The sequence below is a fragment of the Apis laboriosa genome, unplaced genomic scaffold, assembly GCF_014066325.1.
Source record: "Apis laboriosa isolate Shangri-la unplaced genomic scaffold, ASM1406632v1 scaffold34_cov151, whole genome shotgun sequence".
Taxonomy (NCBI): Eukaryota; Metazoa; Arthropoda; class Insecta; order Hymenoptera; family Apidae; genus Apis; species Apis laboriosa.
This window is the reverse complement of record NW_025222928.1, coordinates 2,370,387-2,389,173: the sequence shown is the minus strand read 5'-3', so window position 1 is coordinate 2,389,173 and position 18,787 is coordinate 2,370,387. Positions and strand designations below refer to the sequence as shown.

General features: G+C 22.1%; 5 protein-coding genes across 8 annotated transcripts; 2 read left to right on the top strand and 3 right to left on the bottom strand.

Annotated features, from left to right (window-relative positions):
• Window positions 1-90: 90 nt before the first annotated feature.
• LOC122715041 (mitochondrial import inner membrane translocase subunit TIM14) lies at window positions 91-1,205 on the bottom strand. 2 transcript variants are annotated; one of them, XM_043936935.1, is made up of 3 exons: window positions 749-778; window positions 485-619; window positions 91-399 (listed from the first exon to the last, which is right to left on the bottom strand). In XM_043936935.1, exons 1-3 carry the CDS (start codon window positions 761-763, stop codon window positions 187-189), a joined length of 363 nt encoding a protein of 120 aa, XP_043792870.1. In that variant the 5' UTR covers window positions 764-778; the 3' UTR covers window positions 91-186. The 2 variants fall into 2 exon arrangements, with proteins under 2 accessions (XP_043792870.1, XP_043792871.1); XM_043936936.1 differs by lacking the exon at window positions 749-778 and adding an exon at window positions 1,077-1,205 and having other exon boundaries at window positions 92-399.
• Window positions 1,201-1,787, bottom strand: LOC122715042 (dynein axonemal light chain 4-like). The gene is made up of 2 exons (XM_043936937.1): window positions 1,693-1,787; window positions 1,201-1,618 (listed from the first exon to the last, which is right to left on the bottom strand). The coding sequence occupies exons 1-2, from the start codon at window positions 1,756-1,758 to the stop codon at window positions 1,361-1,363; spliced, it is 324 nt and encodes a 107-aa protein (XP_043792872.1). The 5' UTR covers window positions 1,759-1,787; the 3' UTR covers window positions 1,201-1,360.
• A 435-nt stretch (window positions 1,788-2,222) lies between these two features.
• On the top strand, window positions 2,223-4,742 carry LOC122715073 (histone acetyltransferase type B catalytic subunit). 2 transcript variants are annotated; one of them, XM_043936990.1, is made up of 7 exons: window positions 2,223-2,323; window positions 2,772-2,956; window positions 3,155-3,417; window positions 3,512-3,668; window positions 3,775-3,989; window positions 4,123-4,274; window positions 4,345-4,742. In XM_043936990.1, the coding sequence occupies exons 2-7, from the start codon at window positions 2,808-2,810 to the stop codon at window positions 4,636-4,638; spliced, it is 1,230 nt and encodes a 409-aa protein (XP_043792925.1). In that variant the 5' UTR covers window positions 2,223-2,323; window positions 2,772-2,807; the 3' UTR covers window positions 4,639-4,742. The 2 variants fall into 2 exon arrangements, with proteins under 2 accessions (XP_043792925.1, XP_043792926.1); XM_043936991.1 differs by lacking the exon at window positions 2,223-2,323 and adding an exon at window positions 2,645-2,681.
• An 814-nt stretch (window positions 4,743-5,556) lies between these two features.
• Window positions 5,557-7,483, top strand: LOC122715000 (S-methyl-5'-thioadenosine phosphorylase). Of its 2 annotated transcripts, none has more exons than XM_043936856.1 (6): window positions 5,557-5,628; window positions 5,911-6,071; window positions 6,328-6,548; window positions 6,639-6,841; window positions 6,984-7,193; window positions 7,283-7,483. In XM_043936856.1, exons 1-6 carry the CDS (start codon window positions 5,608-5,610, stop codon window positions 7,322-7,324), a joined length of 858 nt encoding a protein of 285 aa, XP_043792791.1. In that variant the 5' UTR covers window positions 5,557-5,607; the 3' UTR covers window positions 7,325-7,483. The 2 variants fall into 2 exon arrangements, with proteins under 2 accessions (XP_043792791.1, XP_043792792.1); XM_043936857.1 differs by having other exon boundaries at window positions 7,261-7,481.
• A 788-nt stretch (window positions 7,484-8,271) lies between these two features.
• Window positions 8,272-18,479, bottom strand: LOC122715243 (V-type proton ATPase subunit C). Its single transcript, XM_043937275.1, has 9 exons — window positions 18,345-18,479; window positions 16,921-17,242; window positions 14,141-14,719; window positions 10,598-10,784; window positions 10,376-10,474; window positions 10,100-10,308; window positions 9,780-9,924; window positions 9,538-9,682; window positions 8,272-9,428 (listed from the first exon to the last, which is right to left on the bottom strand). Exons 2-9 carry the CDS (start codon window positions 17,204-17,206, stop codon window positions 9,333-9,335), a joined length of 1,746 nt encoding a protein of 581 aa, XP_043793210.1. The 5' UTR covers window positions 17,207-17,242; window positions 18,345-18,479; the 3' UTR covers window positions 8,272-9,332.
• Window positions 18,480-18,787: the final 308 nt, after the last annotated feature.

Here is an 18,787-nt window from a genome sequence, read left to right as displayed (position 1 = left end):
ATATTAAAAATATAAATATAAAATTAAAGGAATCATAAATGTATAAACAATTTTATTACATATTAAATAAAATATTTAAAATCATTATATTATTAAATATATACATAAAAATTTACTTGAAATTAAATTTATAAAACTACATACAATAAATTTCATGTACACTATTTATATTCATACATTTAACTATTATTTTTCTAATAAATCTTTTGCTTCGTTAATTTTTGCTGCAATATATGGAGATCCACCTCGATCTGGATGATTCACAGCCATGATTTTTTTAAATTGCTGTTTTACTTTCACTTTACTTGCAGTTGGTGAAACATCCAAGATTAAACTAGCTTCACGTCGTGTCATTTTAGATTCAAAACCACCTTTATAATATTTACTGTTTGCTAAAGTCTATTATGACATATTTTCATTAATTCATTAATATATATATGTACATATATTTGTATAAATATAACATAATATTTAATAAGTTTACCTTTGGATTTAATTTTGGTACATTTTTATAAACTTCTGCCATTTTTTGAGATAAATGTGGCATTTTTTTAATTATATAACGTCCTGTAAAACCTACTACAGCAAGACCCAAGCCTGTTGCAATAAGTGTACTGGCCTGCAAATATCAGAATTGAATACTAAAAATATGTTTTACAAATTTCTTTTTATTTTTATATAATCGAACAAAAATGTCATTTGTTAAAAAATATATATTAATTTAAATATATATTTCTGTAATAATTACACGCGTTATCTTCATAACCTCATATATATTTAAAATTTTAAATATTTTTGCTCCTTTCTTTCTTTTTTTTTTTCTTTCTCTTCTTTTTATAAATAAAAATATTTATAAAATCATAATTTTTTTCACTGATGATAAAATTGTGATGAAATTTATATGCATATATAAACACAAATTCTTCATAATTGTATATACAATTACAATTCACGAAACAATTTTAATTTAATGAAAAATAAAAGTTTTCGAATATTATAAATTTTTATATAACAATAAAAATGATATAACAATAATAAATTATTCTATAAAATCACTCATTTTAATTTGATCTTACCATTTCAATAAAGTTGTCAAAACAATGCAACACTGACTTAAAATTAAATGTTAATAATTTTCTTCAATCAATGAAAAAATATTAAAAAAAGACAATCAACTGATTATAATGAAGTTTATTTCAATTGTGGATTCAGTTTTATATTCTTTATAAATTCATGTATATTTACCCATATTATAAATTCTTCTTCTTCAGAAGAGAATGTAAAATAAATATAAGAGAAATATTATGTTATATAGTATAAAATTTGTTTACAATAAAATGCTAAAATTTTAATATTATCATTAAAAAGTTGAAACTGTTCTCCATACAAGAATAGCAATATTGCCAGCATTATACATGTATAATAATGATGTTGCTTGATATGTAACTGCACAAGCATATGATTCTCCAATGACAACATGAAATGGACCTCCAAATCTATTATCTAAACTTTCTTTAATACTTCGAGCTGCTAATTCATGGTTATCAGTATATTTTTCCGTTGCAGTAACACATATTTCTATTGCTTCTTGTTTCATTTCTTCTCGCATATCACTATACTATAGTTTAAATAAATTATAATATTATTGCAATTTTAAATATCTTATAACATAAATTAAAAAGGTAAACTTACTTTACATAAAGGATACGTATGAAATATTAAAGGTTCTTCTGTCTTTTTTACCTCACCTGCAGACATTTTTGATTATTGAAATTATTGAAAAAATTTATTTTTATTAGAAAATATTACGACAAAAAATTCCAGCAATGTATTGAAATATTTAATGTATTTCAAAAATTAACTTTAAGATTCAAAATAAAAAATTAAATACGATATGTATCTAGTCAATGTATTTCATTTGTTATTTTATATAATACAAATATAATAAACGAATAAAATTACAAATAAAATTCAATTTTATAGATTTATATTCGCATCCAAATAATTTCATAAAAAAAATTCACTTATATTTTATGATATTTATAATTCGAAAAAAATATAATATAAATTGATTATTATTAATGTAATAATAATGTTTATTCTTGAATTTAAAAAGATTTATATACAAACTAAAGAGAATATTCTTTTGAAAACGACCAATAACTCGTAAGAATATCAGAAAGTCTTAATCTTTGAAGGGATTGTAATGAAAGCTTAAATAACCGCTTTATTTTTGGCGCGAAGTTGTTTTATAGTTATGTTTAAAGAAAAGTATCAAAAAATAGTGTTCTATTGAAAAATTATACACAATTATCAAAAGAAGGTATAATATTATGATATTTTTACATATAATAATATAAAAATATGATATTTTTTGAAACATAACAAAAACATATATGTATACAATAATATAAAAAATTATTTTAAAAAATTTTAATTTGTTATTGATTAAATAACTTACATGTAATTGTTTTATAATAATAATAATAATAATAATAATAATAATAAATAAAGTTTATTTTCTATGATTTATTTAATTTTAAAATATATAATTCATAACCTATAAATGTTAGCGGTAACTTGTTAATCANAAAATTTCTATATATATATATATATATCTATGTATATTTTTTAAATGAATTTACTATTGTTACATATCGCTATTATATATACAAGTACATGTAATAGTGAAAATATTTATATAAAATTTAATTTTTTAAATTTACTTATAACAAATTATTAATTCAATTTTAATTTTTTATTTTTTATAGATAAATTTATATTATATATTTTATTACTAGTATAATATGGAAGATCCAGCTACTGCACGTTTAAAAAGTTTAGTAATGAGTAGTAATGAAGCTCTGGAATTTAAATTAATACGTTCTTTTGAAGATTTAGAAAATAATGAAACTACATTTAAACCAGAAATGTCTCATCAAGTATTTGGAGATAGGTTTGTTTTTAAAATATGTATTATTAAAGATATATAGTTCAAAAATAATATATATAGATACATATTTTTAAATAATTTTTTTTCTATAATTATAAATATAATAATATAAAATATTATATAAATATTATAAATTATATTGAATATTAGTATTATATTTATTTTAATTGATTTTTCAATTATTAATTTTGTTTTTATTAGTGAATCTATATTTGGTTACCGGGATCTCAGAGTGAAGCTTTATTATTCAGCAGGTTGTTTAGAAACTTATCTAGGCATGACTTATTCAGAAAAAATAAATAAAATACTTTATGAAGGAGTCGAAGCTGATGAAGTATTGCCAAAAATTGCTGAAAAACTAGCTCCACAAGTTCATGATAATATAGATGCATTTATTGAATCTTTAAAAAAGGATGATACATTTAAACCTCATGGAGAATTACTTCATTCATTTTCTGTTAATGGTAATAATCTGCAATATTATTCATAAATTATATATTTAAAAAAATATTATAAAGAATTTAATAATTAATTATTCAAAACTTATAAACAATAAAGATGATGGTTGCACAAGAAAATTTGAAGTTTATAAAGCAGATATGACTTATAAGGGATTTAAGGAATATCATCAACGTCTTCAAACATTTGTATTATGGTATATAGATGCTGCTAATTTTATAGATATTGATGATGATCGATGGCATTACTTTAACATGTATGTGTATTTAATTATAATTTTATTTTATACTGCTTTTTAATTACATAAAAAAATTTTTTTTTTTTAAATAGAATTATTTTTAAAAATTTTTTTTTTGAGATAGGTTTGAAAAATATCAAACAACAGATAGTACTGTTCGTTATGCAACTACTGGTTTTGCTACTGTATATCAATACTATGCATATCCACATCATACTAGACCTCGTATAGCTCAAGTTTTAATTTTACCACCATTTCAAAATATAGGTCTTGGTACACATTTATTACATGCTATTTATCGCGAATATATTGGGCGGAATCAAGTCAAAGATATAACAGGTAAATGAAAATAAATTTATAACTAATGATAATTCAATTTTGAAAGGAATAATACAAAAGTAAAATCTGATTAGATACTTTTATTTCAGTAAATCTAGTACATTTTGGTAAGGCATTATCATCATTGTTGTAGTTGAGGACCCTTCAATGACCTTTCAACGATTAAGAGATTATGTGGATGCAATGAATTGCTGTACATTATCTAGTTTTTCACGAGAGTATCTACTTCAAGGTTTTAATAAAGCAATGGCCGCAGAAGCTAAAGAAAAATTCAAGATTAATAAGGTATTTTTTATGTTTAAATTATTAGAAGAAATATTTTTAATTCTAATATATTATTTATTATTATTTTTAGAAACAAGCTCGCAGAGTGTACGAAATTTTAAGATTGCGAAGTACAGATTTAACAAATGAACAAGAATATCGTGAATATAGATTAGATGTAAAAAGAAGATTGAATATTCCATATAGACGAGAGCAAAATGATTTGAAAAAATTGGAATGCGCATTGAAGAATATTGACAAACATTCGAATATTACTTTACCTACATTGGAACAACGTATACAAACTCTAGAGAAAGAATATAGAAGTTTAGAAGAAGAATATAAAAAAGTGATTAAACGTCTGGAAGATGCAGAAGAACTTTGAAATTTAATATTTTTTTCATTTTTTATTTTTATTAAGTTATCTGTATATTATAAACAATTAAACTCTCTTTCTCTTATTATATATATATATATGTAATATTTGAATATGAATTATCAGTTAAAATATTTTTTCTAATGGCTTAATAAAGTTCTTTTTATTAAATAATTTATTAAATAATTTATTAGATATTTTTAGATATCATTTATTTTAGATTATATTTATATAAATTTATAACATTTATATAAATTTATAAATTTATAACATATTTTGCATTTATAATATAATAAAACATACATACTTATATCTTAAAAAAAAAATGTTATATTTAAAATATTAATATATTTGTAGAATACTTTTGTCAATTTTAAAGATTAAAACACGAAAGTTGGTATACAAAAATGTTATGGTTTCAAAATATTAATTTTTCAATTAATTTTTATATTAAATAAAATAAGATATAATATTTTGAAATATTGATTGTACAAAAAATCAGAATGTTTGATATTCCTGCAAACAAGTTTAGAATTATAAGTTCATTTTACTATCGGTAACATTATATAGTAAGTTTGAGTATTTTTCAAAGAGATGGCATTACTAATTATGTTTTAAAAAAGATAATAGTTTGTATTTCTTATAAATATTTTTACATTTCTATGTCATATATATATATTTTTACATATTTTTATATTTTTTTTATTTCTATTATTTAATATTGCATTAATTATTTATCTGGGTTATTAGTGACATTAAGAGAAATATATAACATAGAAAAAGAGTAGGGATAATTTATTATCATTAGATGGAAACTGATAACTATTCTATATTTCATGTGTGCTTTTATCAGTATGATTTTATAAATTAATACATAAATTAAACTTCTAATCATTAATGTATATTTAAAAACATAAAAAGTATTATTTCAGAAGTTTTTAATTAATATTCGATTAAATAATATTGACAAAGTTAAATATGAATAAATATAAAGTTAAGGTATGATAAAAGTTATTAAAATTGAAAGATTATATTTATATATATTTATTATAAATAATTTATATCTAGTAAATTATTCTATTTTTCTTTAAATCATATAGATATTTATATCATTATTTTTATAATTTACATTATTGCGTTTTTAAATATTTGTATTATTTATAAGAATTACAGTTAAATTCGAATAAACAATAATTCTTAATTGTCACGTGATGAGAAAGTGATTTTCTTTTTTTTAATTCAAAGAATTATTATTTAAATTCATATAATACAAATTTATAGGTCGGAATAATTGGTGGTTCAGGTTTAAATAATCCTCAAAATCAAATATTAAATTGTCAAACTATAACTACACGAGAAAAAGCTAAAAATGAATTTGGATTTCCATCTAGTGATCTTTATCACGGAAATATTAATGATGTAGATGTGATATTATTATCAAGGTAGTTATATATATATATATGTATATATATGTATATAATGGAATATTTATTGAATTTTTAATATCTAATTTATAAATTATTATATTTATAATATATATTATATATTATATTTATAATATTTTTATTTATTATATTATATGATATGTAATATTATATAATATTTAATATAAATTAATAATAAAATATTCTTTATATTTTAAATATTTTCTTGATCTCTAAAAAAAGTTTGAGAAAAATTTTATATAATTAAATATAGACATGGACCAGATCATAAGATAAGTCCTACTGCAGTAAATTATCGTGCCAATATTGAAGCTTTACGCTTAGCTGGATGTACTCATATAATTGCATCAACAGCATGTGGCTCTTTACAAGATTTTATTTGTAAAGGACTATTAGTTGTTCCAGATAGCTTTTTAGATAGGACAATAAAAAGAAGTACAACTTTTTATGATGGTACTTCACCTAAATATTCTGGTAAATTATATTTAAATAATCACAATATAATATAAATTTTATCTTTTATCTATAAATATTATACTAAAAAATATTACACTAAAATTTTAGGAGTATGCCATATGCCAATGGAACCAGCTTTTGATCCAACTACATCTCAGATATTATTTGAAGTTGGTAAAGAATTAGGATATAAGATAAGAAAAGGAGGAACAATTGTGACAATAGAAGGACCAAGATTTTCTTCAAAAGCTGAAAGTAATGCATTGCGTATGTGGGGTGGACATTTAGTTAATATGACAACATGTCCAGAGGTATATTTATTTTCAAATTTAAAAATTATAAAAATAATGTGTATGTACACACGCGCGCGCGCGCGCACACATACAATTATAAATATTAAATATTATTATTATAATATATTTAATATATCCAATAAAAAATTTTTTAAACAAGGTATATTTAGCAAAAGAAGCAGGACTCTTATATGCAGTTGTGGCAGTAGCCACTGATTATGATTGCTGGAAAGATTGTGAAGATAATGTTCATGCAGCTGATGTAATGGAAGTATTTAAACAAAATATTAATAAAATAAGAGATATATTTATAAAAACAGTTAAACTTATTGGTGAAAGAAATTGGGACAAAGAAATTGATACTCTACAAGTAATTTTTACAATATTTAAAAATGAAAGAAATATAAATTAATAATTTTATATTATAAAAAAATAAGTATAAATTCTTTATCATTTCAGATATTATCTCAAAGTAGTAATGTTTCTTCTCATTCTTTGTGATTTATGTATAATGTATAATATCATATATATCATACATTCATAGTATGATAAGAAGATTACTTCATATTTAACTTTATATTAAATTGAATAATGAAAATTAAAATACATTTCTTAAAAAATTTGAAAATATGTACTTTTTGTTTAATAAATATGATATAAATAAAATAAAATGCAATATTTATTAGTATTATTTAATCTATTTAATTAACAAATGATTAAATGATACTTTATATTTGATACTTCATGTATACACATCATAGTATAATTTTTTGATCACATATATTTAAATTTAATTCATTTATTTTTTTTGATTTAACATTTAGCTAATATTGTCATCGCTCTAACTGAAATGTTTTTACAATTAAAACTTTAAAATTATAAATATAATTATAATTAATTTTGATATATAAAATAATACATTTTCAAAATTATCAGTATGATACATATAACATTTTTAATACATAGACTGCATATTTCTATTATTTAACGCTTAAGAAAATCTTTTTTTATAAAATTTAATTAATGACGATAAAATTTTATTTATTTTAATTAATACTTTATCGTCAATCGTATAATAATATAACAATTTGAAATACAGATGTATTTTGAAATACTGATAACGATTAATTCTTTAAACAAAAATAAATTCATAGATTAAAATACATTTGGTTAAATCAAGAAGAATATTACTATACTTGTAACTTTTCTCTATTTTCAATATGTATATACAGAATAAAATTGAATATATTCAGACATATAGTTCAATTTATGTTGATACATTAAAAATATCAAAGAAATAAGATATAAGCGAGGAATTAAAATAATATTGCAAAGCATAAATTCTATACACGAAATATTTATAATACAATCTGTTTAAATAACATGTACTATAATAGTTTTTTATTATTATTTTTCATTTTTGTGCAGCCTTTAAAGATTTCAAAATTTAATACTTGAACTGAATTTATTACAATGAAGTTTTTTTATATATCACTAAAATTTAAAATATAACATTAATAATAATACTTTAAGAACCAAACTGTGTAATGTGTCTGGAGTTTTATAACTTTCAATAAATAACATTTTGATACATTAGCATGTATCTGATATACTTTGCATTATTAAAATATTATATTTTCATTATATTTAATGAAATAAATTTATTGTATTTTAATATTTGAATAATACTTATTTTACTAGTTTTTGTATAATATAAGCATTATGAAGAATTATTGAATAAACATGGTAAAAGCATTTGAATCAAAATAGATATTATGACATATGTTTTTATAACAAGATGAACTTTCTCTTTTATAACAATATTCACAATGATCTTAATTTTATAAACAATACATAAAATACTACAATTATACATTGCAGAATTTCTATTCTGGCACGATATTTTCCGCTCATTATGTAGTGCTATGTAAAATAAATTGTGCTATATTTAATTGTAAGAATTTTGATACATTTACATACAGATATTTTAAGCAATATATCGTTGCTATAATCGAAACAATAAATTTTTCAATATTTTAATTTTCTTTGAAAAGCAGTTAATAATTATATTGATGAATTTAATTTACTGGTATCTTGTTCAATTAAATATAGCCCATTTAAAAAAAAAAGTTTGCAACATATTCAAATGTGTTTGCTAAAATTTATACAAATGATTGTACATCCTATTATGCATAGTTTATTGAGCTAATATCAAAGTACATACATCTCTCCAGGTATTTGATGTATTATAAAAATATTATAAAAATATTTTTTAAGTAAATATTTAATTTACTCCTGCAAGTGAATGAATGATAATTAGATTTATTGAAAATCAGAAAGATTATAGATTTATATTGAAAACAAAATTCTAAAAAATAAAACATTATATTTCATGTAAACAGAAAAAACTACTGTGTACGCACCTGCTTTAAATACCTGGAGTTATAGAAGTATGTGTTACGTAAATTAAAGAATATTTAAAATTTAAGAAAATAGATGTCTTTAATAATTAAACCTTATTATCAACCATATCTACGTTGATTTTATAATACACATAAGGGAAATAGTCATTTTGGCCAAAACCTAATCCTGGTATATCCACACTCTGTTTAAACCAATAAACATAAAAGATAATAACGTTATATTAATTTTTATAAAAAAATTAAAATAAATTATTTTAAGAAATAATTTGTTATTAAAACATTACAACTTACATCTTGAGTTCCTTGAGCAGCAGAAGATGCTGTGGCAGAAGAATCTAAATGAGCATAATGTTGATTAAGAACATCACGTAATCGTCTTGCACATTTTCTATGAGGATGCAATAATATTGCTTGGAAATTCACAGGTAATCCATACCTGATAAGTTATAATTTAATTAATATATGATTAAATAAACACTAATATATAATGATTTATTACAATATATATGATTTCAGATAATTTCTATTATTACCTTAAAACAGATTCTACGAATACACGCAAAGCTTTAACATGAATCCATGCACAAAAACATTCACTAAAGTTAACCTTTAACCAACGTACAAGAGGACCAAATTGTTTCTTTTTATCAGTTACCAATTTCGTTATTTCATTTTTTCCTACAATACATTTTAATAAATTATATAATAATAATATAAATATTACTAATATAGAATTAAAAAGTGAACAAAATTAATTTTCAAATAAATAAAAAATCAATTATTTTATATATGAAATTATATTTATTTTATATATGAAATTTTAATAAAAAGTTTTTATCAAAATTTTATATACCTGCTGCTAGTTCTTCTTCATTATATGTAAAATCACGAACAATAAATTTTTTTTCACGTGCGTGTAATTTAAATTCTTCAATAACTTTTTTAAATAAAGTGACAGTAAATAATCCATATTCAGAATCTTGAGTAATAAGTTGTGTAGTACGTGGTACTACCATTTTTGTTAATTTTTCATAACCACTGTACCAATCCTGGAAATTTGCTCTAAAATTTCATAGAACAATTTGTTAGCTAAAAAAATAATAATGATGAATATATTAAATGAATTTACCTTGGCACAATTACAAGCAAAGTAGTTAAATATTCACTATCCAAAATAAAGTGCTCCTTCTTCACTAAATCTGCCAAATTTCTTGTTAATAAACTTCCTCTATACAATAATTATCTACTATTATTATTTAAATAATTTTTTAAAATGTAAAAATAAATAATTAAAATTAATAGAACTTTAAATATATGAGATATTAGATATTAATACAAATATATGGCTTACGTCTGTTTTTTTTCAAGATTTTGTAAACTTCCTTTCAAATTATTATATGTTGTAGATTTAGTTTTAAGATCTGCATCAATTTGACCCACTTGTTTACTGATAATATCAGCAATGTTTCTTAATGATTGCTTGATAGGATATTTTGCCATGTCCCACTGGAATCGAGTTATATATGATGGTAGATCACCTAGTAAATTCATAATGTTAATGTAATTGTTCTGAGATAATTATTTCATTTTCTATATAAATCATTTTTCATTTTCTATATAAATATTCAAACAGAGCTCAGTACAATTTTGAAATTATGAAATCATAAGTAACATGCAATATTTAATTACATGTAATATACTTTAAGTGCTTAAGTGTGCTTACAAATGGAATACTGTATATATTTTTAATGATTTGATAAAGTTCATAAGCTAGAAATGATAAAGCTCTGTTGAATTGTAAATATATTGTACAAATGCAGGAATATATATATATATATATATATATNTATATATTTTTTTTTAATAGTATATAGTAAAATTAATATAAGTAATAATATTTGTATTTATTATTTATGCAAGATATTTTCAAGTATATAAAAAAATGTAGAATTTATTCTTCTTTTTTTTTAATAAAACAATAATTATATTATTTTTTATATATATAAGAAAAATATATAAAATATATACCTTCATATGTACAATAAAATTATGCATATGAGTATGTATCTAATTAAATTAATTTTAGCTGAACAATTAAAATAATTTTTAGATTGACTCTGTGATAAGGAGAGTATTGATAATAATAAGATAACAGAGAAAGACTGTTCTACGAAATTCATTTCTTGATTCTAGTACGCTCCTTACGTATTATAGCATTACGAGAATAAGCGAGACATTAACAAAAATATAGCATGCAACATTAATATATAGAAGCATTTTATATTATCACTTCTTTCATTATAAAATTTTTTTATTTAATTAATTCTTTTTAAACATATTTTTAAATAAATATTTGTTCAAATTAATTTATTTATATATCTGTAATACAAGAGAATTACTCATAAATAATGTTTAAATGAATGAAGCAGTTAATCTCATTAATCTCAATTAATTCAATGATTTAAAGTTTCATTATAATTATTATTAATAAAAAAATTTTACAACAAAATATTCATTCAAACAAAATTTATGAAAATTCTATAATTACTAACGAAACTTTTTGAATTATATATTATTATATTCTCTTATGATAAAGCTGTCAATGGGTAACTTTAAATGAATAAAAGCTCGCACGCACGCATGCACGCATATACACTTGGTTCATTAGAATACGAATGTAATGAAAATTACAAAAATATAATGATTATATGATGTTATATAATATAAATTGTTTGTTATATAATGATTATATTATTATAATTATTTTTTAACTAATATTTTTAAAATAGATTTAATTCATGTATAATAATGACCTAAATAGTGTAACATTAACAATAGTAACATAGACATATAGTATACAGCTAAGCTAAAATATTTAAGCATTTCATGCTAATTGTTTATGAAGTACTTCATAAAAGTTGATCGTAGGATGTTTTTTGTGATATGGATAACTTGTAGTGTTGAAGGGTATTGAGCACTATACTGTCATCAAAATTTATTTGATCATGCGAAACAGTATATTATAAGTCCATGTACCGATCGATAAGTGTTTTAAAATTTTTGTTAATTATGTCTCATCTGTAATCTGTGCTAACGTCCATAAGATATATATATATATATATACACGTGTGTGTGTACATGTATTATAATTTGTACAGTATTGTCTTTCTATGAAAATTATAGAAAATAATAGTTTGAAAGCATGTAAAAGCTAGGTATAGGAGAAAATGCTATAAAAAATATATTAAAAAAAAAAAAAAATTAATAGAGAGATGATGTTACTTAAAAAAGTAGTATCATTTAAATGTAGGATGTTCTTAAACCATACTTTATGTTGTATTTGTGATAATTTTAAATCCACATATACTTTTATGATTCATAATAATGAATTTTAATAACATCATGTTTATTTAAATAATTTAAATAATTAACATAATATATATGATATAATAATTATATGCATCATATTAACTTATTGTAATAATATATCAATTTTATTAAATTCTTGCATATGAGTATTTTTAATAAATTCATTATTTATTTAAACATGTATCTTTTGAAAATAACATATAAAAAAATGTTATATACAGAAAAATTGAAACAAAGTATGGTATAAAAGAACAAGAAATAAAAAATTATAAAAAGCATTTATAATGTAGAAAGAAGGAAGAAAAAAAAATTGATAATGATTGAGGTAATACACTATATGTTCATTCATTCGTCCACAGCACCTGGAACAATTGATCAAATGATTTCCAAAAAGATATTAATTAAATAGAATATTTCCATATTATTATAAATGAATTAAAAAAAAAAAAAAACAAGATATTTTCTTAATGTGTTTTGTAATTTGTATAGAATTTGTGAAATAATCATCACTAGGACGCAGGAGTGAAAAAGAACTAGCTAAGAACTTAAAATAAACTAGAGCATTTCCCGAAAAATAAATTTTAAGAATGTACACACATTTGCTGCAATTAAAATGTGCTAGAATATGGGTAGCTGTCTGTTATCTTCCAATTTTTTAATTCCTGCGTGCACAAGAAATCAAATATTGTTGTAATATCACTGAGGGAATTACTGCAGTACAACATAAAATATTTGATTATACTAGGCTTTTGTATTCTGAATTACAAGCTAAGTAAACTAAGCCAAGTATTTCTTTTCTTTTGGTACTGTCTCACTTGGTGTATGCTGTAAACATTTGAGAGAGATTGTCATGACTTATAATGTGCCTTTTATTTTAATAAATTATTGAAATATATACAAATAAATATATTTAAATAGTCACTAATACAAAGAAAATTGTGTCTTTTGAATAATGCAAATTTAATTATAATAAAGTGTAAATAATTTATTACAGTGATAAAAAAAATAAAAATAAAATATGTAATAAGCAATGCTTTCTTATCTGACATAGCACATTAACATTTAAAAAGACTTGAAATAATTTATTACATTGGAGGCAAAATTTGGCATAAAATATTTTAGCATTACAAACATTGCATATGTAGTGCAAAATTGTGCAAAATTGACACTGAAGGAAATGCGCACTAGGATCATAAAGACGCTTTCATTATATAGTGACTAGAAGAAGAATTGAAATAAGAGTTATGTGAGTTTTAATTATTTTTGTTTCTTTTTTTTTAAGCAAAAGCTGCATGCGAAGTTTACTGTTTAAAATTTTCAATACTATAAAATGACAACCTCTCTCTCTTTCTCTCTCTCTCTCTTTCTCTCCTATATCTATCTCCAAAGGAGATAAGACAAAACAAGAATCGGTCGCTAAACGGGCGAATCACGAGGTGCACAGGAAAATAGGTTGAACAAGTCTCGCAGCTATGTTGGGAAAAAGGGGTTCGACGGGTTGACCTGGCGGTGATAGGACGGGTACCTGGATTGGGCAAATTGCCACTATGGTCTTGGTCTTGGTCTTGGTCGTTGTTTTGGTCCGCATCGTCTTCGTCGTCGTCATTGCCAAACGATTTGCGATTGGAGGTAGATCGATCTGCTTTCTCAGTAGTCCGATGACGTGTCGCCGACTGCCATCTGGTTTCTCCTTCACTGCTACAGTTTGATGAAAGGGAAAGACTTGGACTCGTAGGAGTAGGACTAGGAATAGGTGTAGAAGAGGTAGAAGCAGCGCACCAATGCGCATGGTAGCACGAATATGCTGATAAAGGATCATTTGATGATCTAACATCACAGATGCCTTGAGGACTATGTGATGATTTTTTTTCAACATCAGAAGGATGATTGTAATGTTTATGACTATGATGATGTTCGTGATGATGATGACGCTGGTAATGATGCTGACCTAAACAGGCGGCTGGTTCTGGTTCACATTTCTCCGATTCCTTCCACTGCTTGTGATGCTCCTTTGAAGACTTGTGTGATGGGGTGACGGGGGTGTTTGGCGGGGTGTCCGGACCCCCTTCGGGGCTCGAGCTCTCCCCATCCACTGACGTTTGACCTATCCATTACAGCCCAGTCCCAATCTCCGCGCGATTTTTCTTACGTCTCGTTCAACTATTATTGCGTCCTACGCAAATGCCTAACGACAATGCTGTCGAAACTCAATCAAAATAACTCAAAAAGAAAAAAAATCACGGAGTATTTAGCGCATAGAAACTTTTATGTTTCATTAAGAATTTAATCGCGAAAATTAATTTTTATAACTTTTATAATTAAATTTTTATAATTAAATTCTGATTTTTATTATTTATTTATTATTTATTTATATTTTGATAAATGTATAAATATCAAACATTTTTTTTAAAAAAATAAATTTTTGAAATATAAAGTTTAATGCTAAAAAAAATATAAGTAATTGTATTTATAAAAAATATGCACCTCATGATTACAATATTTAATCATTAATAAAATTAAAACATTTTTGCTATTTTTAAAAATTAATAAAATTTAAAAATTTGCTATTTATTCTTATTTTTTCCCATTATTTCCCATTATTAAAAATTGCATTATACAAATATTTGTAATATTTATTACCTGAACTTTTAAATAAATTTTTCGTTAAATACTCCGACGTAGCAAAAGCAATAAAGAAATGAAAGAAAGAAAAAAACAAAAACAAAATTGAAATAATACATAATTCAAAATAAATAAAAAATAGTATGAGCAAATGATATGCAATGATATAAATTTAAATTGCAAATGATTAATAATGCAATTTAAGGAATGTTGCAAGGAATAATAAAATAATTGAAGAAAAAAAAGGAAAGAATCCTTGTAATAACTAATTGGAGCTTGGTGACCACAGTAACCCAAGCAACTCCTTGCGTCCTTTGCAAATTTTTAACAAAGTGTGGTCCATATATTTAAATTTCTACATTTGAAATTTTTTTACTATATTTCAATATATGATGATACTGCATGTTTGTGTATTAAAATTTTGGAGGCTTTATACATTTTTGATGGTGCACATGTATGAGCATTTGTTAATAAAATAATAAGGTAGGGAAATAGGGTTAATGTGGTCCAAATTAAATAAAGCAAGCCAAGCAACACCACAAATATGAGAAATTATTTGTAGTAAGTAATAAATTAAATGAATTCTAATCCAATTATAGTAATAAGCATTCTACAGATATATAAATTATATGCCAAAATATGATGTGTACCATCATATCTTGTACATTAAATAAAATTCTTAATTTTTAAATACAATAAAAAAAATTAGAAAAAATAAATAAATAACTAAAAAATAAAAAAAGAAATAATATTTAAAAAAGAAACATTGATTTAATATATTTAAATAAAATTGTAGTTTGATTGTAATATATTATAAATTATTATTCATGAAAATAAATATATATAATTTTTAATGTTTTTCTTTTAAGGATAATTGTACAAATTACTTGATTATTTATTTAACATATTTAAAACATTCAATATTTAAATGAATATTTTTGTTATAAAAAATTACATAAAAACCTTTTATATTATAGATTAATTCAACCAAATATTAAAATTATGTTTAATAAAAAAAATATATGGTACACATCATATCTAAAAATGTTATATTATACTATATATGCTATAGCCACAAGTATCTTGCCTGCATATTATCCTCAATAAAAAAACATGTTTATTATAACAATTTGTAAAAAAATAATATTGTTGTTATTTTATTAATAGCGTACACAGACAAAATTTTGTTTTTATCTATTAATCTATTAACGTAGGATACTGAGGACAATAAGGATTAAAGACTCTAATCGTGCTATTATTATTATTATTATCAATGAATAAATTAAAACTTTTAGAAATCAACTGATACATGTTTAAGATCATCATTAAAGAAAAATTCTAAGTTGTGTGCATGTTTCGTGTTGTGTATAGTATTCATTGATGTTTTTGCCAACCAATATTATTTTATTGTAAAATATTATACACAAAAAATCGATCGATACCTGTTTGCAGAGATCCAAAAAATATAATATTATAAATATAATATTGTCAAATGATATTTCAATATGTTTTTAATATTTGAACATTTTATTTAATTAAATATAATGTTTGATAAAAAAAATAATAAATAATTTTGAATCTCTGAATTTTTCAATGATCTATTCTCTTATATTAGAGAATAGATGCAAATTTAAATCAAAGAGCAAATTCTAAAAACATAAACACATTAATATTTTTACTCACTATTGTTAGCCAAAAGATTTTCATGAAGTTTGTCTCTTTGATCTTCTAAAACTTCTCCCAGATATGTTGCTACTTTGCGTGTTATTTGTTCAACATAGGCATCTAATTTTCCTAGATCATCTGATAAACCAACTAATTGATCCAATGTTCCCACCTTTAAATCTGGGATGTGAAATTTATAATTAACTGATAAAGAATGTTGTTTTGATGTTAAATTGTTCATAGTTTCCCATGTCTGTTGACATGTTTTATCTCCTGGTGCAGATATTAACCAATATTCTGTCATTTTGAACAATATTCCAATGAAAATTACTTAATTTATCTGAAACATTATGATGAACAAATTATGTTATATATTTTAATGTATTATATAAATATTTCATTATAATTTAATTTCAATATAATAAATATTTCATATTTCATTATATTCAATATTTACATTCATTATATATATCTATAGATTTATTTTCTATAATAAATTATATTAAATTTTTTATATAATAATTTAATCATATTTATATATTAAAATATATAATTAATATATATATATGAAATAAAAAATATATATATAAATGTAGATATATAAAATAATTTATCTATTTTTATATATACAGAAGTATATAAAATTTATGACCTAAATTAAAATCATGAATAGTAATTATGTTGTTATTAATAAATTTTTGAATTGAAAATCTATAGAAAATAAATACTTGTCAAAACAACCACCTGCTTTACTTTCAAACATAGTTAATTTATAGAATTAATATATAATTTTATAATCCTAAGAGCATTATTCATTAATTGCTTATGTATATAATAAATTATAATTTATAATTCAAAATTTTTTTAATTTAAAAACAATACACAAAGTCTTAAAAAGTTAAAAAAAAAAAGGGGGTGTGGCACAATGTATTTCTTTGATTGTGGTATTATGTAATTAAGCGCGCTTTCCACGTGACATATACTACTTAAGTGCAAGAATGGCGCGTTGATCTTGTAGAACGATCAATATAGGGAAATGACAAGCGTGCATGAAATTACAGGCTAAAAGAGATATCCTTGAATTGATAGGCATACAAGTTTTTTAGTATGAACTTATTATTGAAATAATTTAATGGCGTCCAGTAATAAACCATTATAAAATCGATAATATAAAAAAACTTAACATTTTCTTAAAAAATACGTCATATATTAAATTTTGAACGAACTTGAAGAAAATTTTATTTAATATGAATCAATATAACAAACATATAATATATTACATTAAATGATATGAAAACAAATATTATAATTATTTCTATAATAATTTTTAAGTTTTTTTAATCATTAAAACATGGGTTAAAAACATTTTCTAATTTTCCATATAATTGTAATTTATCCATTATTATATATATTTTAAATAAAAAATAAATAGTTCTACTTACTAAATATTTTGAATTATATCTTTATTTGCAGAACACGGCAGATGCTTGAATTTCTCAAGAAATCCAAAACATTCGCTGTTCTAATCACTAGTCGTCGAAACCATCAGAAACCATTGTGACCTCACGTGATGACAATTGTGTGCTGCTGCCTTACGACCCACCCGGCAACTAAATCATAAACCAAAAGAGAATATCATCAGCTGATTTGGAACCGTTCACAAGATCAGTATTGTTACCAATACTAAAATCATTACCAATTTAAATGTTTTACATATAAATTTTAATTAAAATATTAAGTTTATCTTAAATTTTGTTTTAAATATTTTTTTATGTGGATTATACATAATAAAAATTAAATATTAAAAATTTGTTTTCTTCAGTTTAATAAAATTATTATAAAATTATATTCATCATATATAATAAGTTGGTAGCATTGAATTATA